We start from the raw sequence: 8,117 nt of genomic DNA on the forward strand, positions 1-8,117 counted from the left end.
AGAACCCTGGCACCATGTCCCTGAGACGCCTGCTGCAGACAGACATGGTCAGTGCTGGAAGCAGACACTCTTGTCGCAGAATTCGCCTAGGCCACAGCAGAACCCTCCTCACAGAACCATCTGTTTCGTTGTGTGGTGTTTTTACTGTAAACTCACTCAGTATGATGTAAACTGACCAAGTGCAACATGCAGCTCAAAAACATTAAACAAGTCACAGGTCCCTGAGTCTCAGAGCTTTGATACATCTGTCTGTCCACAACAATGAGGTAGTGATGATGATGTTGTAGATGAAGGCTACATAAGGAGCGTGTACTGACTCATTAAAGCTGTTGAACTGCTTGAAAATGAAGAGATAGATACAAGAGTATTTAAATATTGAAAAGCTGGAACAGCTGATGTAGCTAAACCTCTGATCCCAGAGGCAGGCATCAGATTCCTGCAGGCTCAGGCTGCTAATCTTTGAAACACAACACAGGAAGCTCACACACTGATAAACCACAACAAACACATGCTTCCTGCACTGGAACACACACAGTCAGAGATTAGAGGAGAAAACGTGGACATCGGCTAAAGCCTGAGCTGCAGCAAATCCACGAATGTTCAACAAGTTTGAGTTCGTTCCCACAGAGACACAGATGGTTCAGTGCAGAGGAGGCAGTTTGATAAAACAAGCCCAGCCCTTTATTCGTCAAAGAAGAGACTGACTTATTTCATCAACTCCTGTCTGAGCTTCCATCAACAGCGTCGGGACATATGCGTCACCCGTTTGTTTCCAGCCTCCAGGTGTGGGTGGAAAAAACAAAAACACAACCGACATGAGCTGTTCCTGGTCCAGGACAGAGGGGCGTCTGCAGCCAACCTTAATCAAACAAGATATCAGTTTGACCCAAAAGTCAAAGCTCAGTGAAATAGCAGCTCATGAAACACAGGTTTGTGTGGAAAGACACTGGTGATGTTGGACCAGGACCATCAGATGCCTGATGCTGTGGAGCAGCATCACACGTCACATTTAACAAGTGGCTCAGATGTAGAGCTCACATTTCTCCCAAGTGATGTTTTCTTTTAGATTCTAAAGACTCAACCTCTGGAGTGAAGGAGCTGAGGAGTCAGAGCTGTTCAGCTCAGGTTTCAGGTGCGTGTGTAAACAGTCATCAGAGTGTGTTGGCTGATGAGAAGCTGACAGGAAGGGTGTGTGTCACCAACTGCTTTCATCTGGAAGTCCAGGGTTTAGCAGGAGGAAACTGCAAACACTCATTTTTACCCAAGTCTTTGATGTTTCATAACCCAAAGAGTCGGAGGACAAATCTGGATCCACCAGAGCTGACGTTCACCCACTGGAGGGGACAAACAGCCCCAGAACAAACAGCTCCGGTACAGACCAACAGCCCCAGAACAGACCAACAGCCCCAGAACAGACCAACAGCCCCAGGACTGACCAACAACCCCAAAATAAACAGCCCCAGAACAGACCAACAGCCCCAGAACTGACCAACAACCCCAAAACAAACAGCCACAGAACAGATCAAAAGCCCCAGAACAAACAGCTCTGGTACAGACCAACAGCCCCAGAACAGACAAACAGCACCAGAACAGACAAACAGCACCAGAACAGACCAACAGCCATAGAAGAAATCAACAGCCCCAGAACAGACAGCTCCAGTACAGACCAACAGCCCCAGAACCAACAGCACGAGAACGGACAAACAGCCCTAGAACTGACCAACAACCCCAGAACCAACAGCCACAGAACAAGCAGCCACAGAACAAACCTGTTTATTGAGGAATCTGGGTTGTTCATTAGGTGTTGACTTTTCATTATAGCTCATTTATTCATATTTATCTGTTTTACTGCAAAAAAGGCTCATATACAAGTTCTACATGAAGTAGTTTGTTGTTTAGATTTTGTAGCATGAAGCAGTAGATTGTTGCTGTTGTTCTTTTTAAAGCATGAAGCAGTTCTCAGTGTGTCCTGAAGTCACCACATTAATGAGGTCTAGCCTGTTACACCTGGGGGGCGGAGCTTCAGCAGGTAGATCCTGAGGTTTCCTTTGTGCAGCTTTAGTCAGAGTGAACAGGCGAGACACTGCAGCTGCAACGTGAGGTAAGCTAAAGGCAGATGGTGGTTCTGGGTCTAGGTCTGGTTCTGGAGCCTTTTCTGCATTTGGTTACTGATTCTTCTCTTTTGTATGTTACCAACCAGACGTTTACTCTGTGCTGTTGTCTGATACTGGGGCCTGAGGGTCAAACATATGCTGCTGACGTAGATAATTTACATACTTATACAGTGATACAGTACGGCCTAAAAGTATCACGTCCAGCTGCTCTCGCATCAGTGAATCTGTCTTGATAGTGAGCAGGATCTGAACCTTCATTGGCTAAACTGACAGCATTCCACCTGTGCTGGGTTTACTGGATGTACGGCTCAGTCTGCTGTAGTTCCTTCTGCGGCTGGTGTGTTTCAGGTCACAGCACTAAGGACTAAATAATCTCTGTCTTATTACTGGATGATATTCACCTGATGTGCGAGACAGGTCCTTTTGCTGAGGACGAATGTGACGTCTGTTGGCGCTAGGTTGTTCTTCATTGATTTAATGTGATGCTGTAAAGTGACAGCAGATGTCAGAGGACGTTTAGTTACCGGATGTGGGCAGGACTAATTCACATCCAACATTAACACAAAGGCAGATCGCCAGCCTGTTATTAAAGCTTACTGTACTTCCTTCCAGCTTCAATGCACCTTAACTTAGCAACCTAAAAGATGGCACCACTGAACCAGACTCTGGGCCTTGTGTTGTCCTTCAACAGGTGCTGGATGATGAACCCTTCCTGTGGCCTGTGGAGTCTTTAGCTGCTGCTACTGGCACATGATGAGCTCAACCTTCTCTCCTCCAGCCGTGGAACAGCGCCATGCTGGGCTCACAGAGGGACACCACGGCGCCTCTCAGTCCAGCACGCTGCCCTTCCTCCTTTACCCACGGAGCGTGGAGTCCGTGGGGCTGGGCCTGTACAATGGGCCACTGAGGGGTTCCGGGCTCCTGCCCTATCTGACCCCCTTCCACCACCACGGCCACTTCAGTGTATACGAGTGTCCGTTTGAACCCGCGTTCATCCAGAAACGGAACGAACGAGAGCGTCAGAGGGTGAAGTGTGTGAACCAAGGCTACGCCAAACTGAGGGACCACCTGCCGGGTCAGAGCGCCGATAAACGGCTCAGTAAGGTGGAGACGCTGAGGGCCGCCATCAGCTACATCAAATACCTGCAGCGGCTGGTGGAGCTGGAGGACAGGACACCCCGAACCTTGTCTCCCCCAGGCCACTGTGGAGGCGACTCTGGCTTCAGGTGCTGAAGGCAGATGGCACTGCGGGGGGTAAAGCCATCCTGATCCTCCTCGCTACAGACCGAACCAAGAGTCCAGTTTAGAATATCAGAGGACGAGCTACAGCTGGACTTTTACTTCATGTGACCTGTGCAAACAAACACTTTTCTCTGTGATCAAGCTGCTGCAGGTGGACGACACTGGGCCACTGCTGCAGCTCCTCCTACTGGAAAGGGCCCAATGACAAACACCAGAGGAAGGAAAATGAAAAAAAACTGCAGTTTAACTTTGCTTTTCAGCATTTAAGGATCTAGAGAAACTTTTAATAAAGACAGACGGTAATAAAAAAATTACTTCTGTTGGCAGAACCACAGATGAGTCAGTGTGTGATCATTACTGATTTTTATTTTAATATTTAGTGAGAATTGAGAAGAACAAGTTACCCACCAAACCAAACATTAGAAAAATAAAGTGTTTTTGGAATAAATGAAACCAAGCGTTCTTCAGGCGATCAGTGTAAAACAGTGAGTTTCCCTTTAGGCTGTTGACTAAACAGTGTGCTATATTGGGCCGAGTCACGTCGCCTGTTGAGCCATAGTTAAAGCAAAAGTCATTTTGCATCGAAATCGAACCCAACCTGGATTTTCCGGAGGTCAGGTGACTGGTTAAAGGGAACTCTATTCTAATAAACAGCTGTGTGTCATACTGATCAAAAGCAGAATACTCAAGGTTGATGTCAGTGATTAGTGGGTCTGAGCAGGAACGTTTCTATACTGGTTCATGCAAATGAACCAGGTTTTATCAGCCCAATTCATCCTGTCAGACGGCAACACTCTTTGGCTTTGAAGAACAAACACGTGGCTGCTGAAGCAGGGACCACGAGGTCTGATGTCTTCACTGGTTGAAGAACGAGTCGAGCTATAGTGATGGACGGCAAGAAAATATTTCTTGACTTGATATAGGTTTTAAACATCACAGGTTTGTTGAACTTAAACTATGTGTCAGTGTTTCTGAATGAGGACATGAGCCAAGCTCATGTGAGCGGTGACCCAGCTGCGGACAGAGCAGAATGTTCAGCTGATAAAACACTGAAGCAACATATGATCAGGTTGAGGCTCTTAAAAACCAAATGTTTTCTGTCCAGCTCAGGGAACTTTAAAAAGGATAAACCAACTATGATAAAACTAAAATGTTTTTGTTTAAATTAATGAATAATCTAAAAACACAGTCATTCTTATGTGAAACTGGTTTTCGTAACTGTGCGAACAGGACACACTGCTTGGTCTCCAGGACAAAAAACGCAAAAACAGTGACCATTTCTACTTTAACTCTCACAGTAGAGCCATAGGTTCAGCCCTTCACACCACAAAAACACTCAGATCAGATTCCTCCACCTGTCTGTTCAACACCAATCTTCCTAAATTAGTCCAAGGAGTCCAAAAACAAACATGTGGACTAAGTTTGAGGCGGAGCCACTAGATGGGTTAGAGTTCTGCAGGTCAGTTGGTCCACCCATAGACCTGAAAAGCAGTTTGCCCCCCCCTCAGGGGTCCTGGGCCTGGGGGATGGTGAGCCGCTGGTACACCAGGCTACGGTGCTGAGGCGCCAGGCAGTAGGCGATGCTCTGTTCCACCTCCTGGCAGCGACGCAGGAATCGGCAGCGGTCCCGAGCCAGCTCCTCCCACGGCCCTCGCCGGTCCTCCTCCTCCTCCTCCTCGCCACAGCTGGCGAAGAACTCCTCTACTTCATCACTGAAGCGGACCTGATGACAACAAGAAGAGTCTGAGTCTGGCTGGTTCTCACTTAAATGGCTACAGACGTGCATCAGTCTCATTCACCTCATGATTCAACTGTGCTTTACGGCATCCAACAAGAAAGTGACAATACAGATAGAAGTAGAATCATGGTGAAATTTAAAGTAGGGGTTTCCACAGCCCCAAAATAAATGTGTCACTGTGGAAGTAAACACGTTTGACTTACACAGGCCACAATTGTGTGGCTATCACCCACATTTCCTATATTTCTCTGATTTCCCTAAATCACTGACTGTCATTGTTTGAAGTAGCGTGAAACTCTGGAATGTTGTCCACCTGATGAGACGCTTTCACTGATGATCATTATTATTTGATCTGTCAGTTCACAGAGTATGAGGTGAATGGCTAACTGACCTTTTTGGTTGATGTACAGCTGTGGCAGGCGGAGGAGCCGGAGGAGTGCTCAGAGAAGCCGCTGTCCAGCCTCTCCTCAGCCTCCTCCTTCCTGTACTCAGGTGGAGATGCTGCTTGATGGTGGTGGCGGGGGGGAGGTTGGGAGGCTTTGGTGGACTTGCTCTTGGCCCAGGCAGCCTCGCTGGGCCCTTGTGTCCTGAGCGGTGCCTGGAAGTTAAAGGGGCTGTAGGGGTCTGAGGAGCAGCTGAAGGAGCTCCACAGGTGGAGACTTTCAGCTTCATCCACCTCACTGGCAGAGGTGGAGTCATCCCAGGCATCACTGGCACCAGGAGGAGAGGAGTGGGGTGTGGACTGGGAGGATGACTCTGGTGTGGAGGACGGGATGGTCCTGGGTTGGGTGCAGCCCGTGTGCAGCGACGCACTGAAGTTTCGGGGATTGTATGGATCTGGATTGTGGCACAAGGATCTCCACAAGTGTTCAGCCTCTGAGTCGATCTTGCTGTCAGAGTCTTCATCCTCATCAGTGATGTCTGACAAATCAGATGAGCTGTCAAAACCATCATCATCATCACGAGTGGATTCCTCATCTGACCGGCTGCTGCTGTCTTTGTCGTCGTCGTCACTGCAGGGGCATCCCATGATGTAGGCAATGGCTTTGTTCTGGCACTGAGGGGTGGGGGGCACAAGCTCAAGCCCAGACTGATCCTCCTGACTGGGTATTGGTACTTCCTCCATCCCCCCTGATGTAGAGTCTCTCTTCTCAGAATTCTGTTCCTCAACAGTGTTGACACCTGTCAGCGACTGTTCAGCTGAGGCGGTCATAACGTACATGAGGACACGTTCCTCCTCCAGGCTGGAATAACCATTGTCATGATCAGGGCTCAGAAACAGCACCTCACAGCAGGCAGCTCCTGCTCCGCTCAGGTGCTCGCTGATGGCGAGCCTGTGGTTTGGTGTCGACCCGCTGGTGTTCTGGACAGTGTGAAGGCCTTCATTGTGAGCCAGTTGATCTTTGTGGTGAGTTGCTCCAGTGTTTTCTCCCAGCGTCGAATCCCTGTCGCTGCACTGGACAAACAAGGTGGTTGTTTCAGCGGCTTTTGTCTCAGCCACTTGTTGAGGACAGAGCCGACCGGTCACCTCCTCTACCCAGGACACCTCTGACAACAGGCCGCTCTGTGTGAAGCTGCCCCACCAGGTCCTGGGTTGACCGTCGGGCCCCCACTCCCTCCCTGCTGTGGGCTTTATTCCCTGAGATGAACGCCTAACAACACTACTGAGGAAAGTCCTGAGGGAAGACAAGTATCCATTTGGGTCAAAGCGGTGCTCCTCTGCGCTCGGCAGCGACTCAGCGTTCAGCCACAGCGCAGGGCCCCCAGGCATTGGCTCCAGCAGGCCACCAGCTGCCGCGTTGTGCTGACACAGCAGGACAGCGAGTTGACGAGTCGGTACCACATCGTCCAAATGTCTCAAAAACTCCCTCTCCTCGTCCAAGCCCCTTCTTAACTCCCCGCTGACCCAGTCGGCTTCTCCCTCGGACAGGGCCGGGGTTCGCGGACTGCCCGTCACATACTTATGCAGGAATGACAACGCGGGCCTGGACATGACGGAGAGCAGGCCGATCCACGAGCTTTCCTGGCCGTCGAGCGCAGAAGAGGAGACTCCATGTCCGGCCAAAGAAGCCGGCTTCTGCCCCCCCGTTAAGCGCCGCTCGTTGCTCGTGTTTCTAAACATTTTCTGACATTAGTGTGAAAAGTTAAGAAGCGGACACGGAGCCGCAGACGGAGCGTCCTGTGGTCGGTGTGCACGGTGACAGCTGTCCACGTTAACAGAGGCGGTTATGGCCGGTTTCCATTAGTCTTTCAAACAGACATGCTTACACGGACTCGCTGTTTGACCCCTCGCCGCAGCCGGCGGGAACCCAGGAGACGTCGACTGTGAGGCCGGGGAGTTTCGCGGCGCTGGCGCTTTGCTGTAAGTGGTGGTTGGACTTCATGCTTGTGGTCAATTTGGTAAAGACGGAGCCGAAACTGGAGCAAAAACAAAGGTTAAATACACTTGAGTCACGCCGCGAGAAAAGATCCAGGTCTGAAGATGAAAACGGAGCCATGGCGTCCAAATCCAAAACCCTGGAAGGCGGCGGCTGACGTCTGCGCTCGGAGGTAGCCGGTGAATTCAGAAGATTAGCTTAGCATTAGCAGTTAGCCTGGCGGTTAGACAAACCGAAAGCAATGATGTATTTAAAATATTGGCGTTGAAACACTCCAGGTCGTTTTTCTAATCAAAAGGGAGTCGCCTTCCCCCACTTCTGGTGCCAACACTATCTTGGTCTACCTTCTAGAACCGAGCTTTAGCCTCCGAAACGCTTCCGTTCGTGCCTTGTGAGATTTCATCAGAAAGTTAAGGAACCGTCTGCAACGACGCATCCCGGCTAAAACGAGTCGCCACCAGGGAGCGTCGCGCTGTTACCGAGGCGGAAAGAACGAAGGTCAGCAGGAACGTGCAGTTCTGTTACGTAATTGAGTGCGTGGTTCTGCTGTTACATAAGAAAGTCCGAGATCTCAGCGAGCAGGTCCGTGCCGCCACATGTTTATCAGGTTTTCGTGTGACCCAAGTCCTATACCCACTGAGCGGT

General features: G+C 49.9%; 2 protein-coding genes across 2 annotated transcripts; one reads left to right on the forward strand and one right to left on the reverse strand.

Moving 5' to 3' along the window:
* Positions 1-1,968: 1,968 nt before the first annotated feature.
* Positions 1,969-3,613, forward strand: LOC114856201 (achaete-scute homolog 5). The gene is made up of 2 exons (XM_029151956.3): positions 1,969-2,101; positions 2,806-3,613. Exon 2 carries the CDS (start codon positions 2,865-2,867, stop codon positions 3,345-3,347), a length of 483 nt encoding a protein of 160 aa, XP_029007789.1. The 5' UTR covers positions 1,969-2,101; positions 2,806-2,864; the 3' UTR covers positions 3,348-3,613.
* An 89-nt stretch (positions 3,614-3,702) lies between these two features.
* On the reverse strand, positions 3,703-8,102 carry LOC114856197 (protein phosphatase 1 regulatory subunit 15B). The gene is made up of 2 exons (XM_029151948.3): positions 5,486-8,102; positions 3,703-5,079 (listed from the first exon to the last, which is right to left on the reverse strand). Exons 1-2 carry the CDS (start codon positions 7,214-7,216, stop codon positions 4,861-4,863), a joined length of 1,950 nt encoding a protein of 649 aa, XP_029007781.1. The 5' UTR covers positions 7,217-8,102; the 3' UTR covers positions 3,703-4,860.
* Between the last annotated feature and the right edge of the window lie 15 nt (positions 8,103-8,117).

This window comes from Betta splendens, chromosome 5, assembly GCF_900634795.4.
Source record: "Betta splendens chromosome 5, fBetSpl5.4, whole genome shotgun sequence".
NCBI lineage: Eukaryota > Metazoa > Chordata > Actinopteri > Anabantiformes > Osphronemidae > Betta > Betta splendens.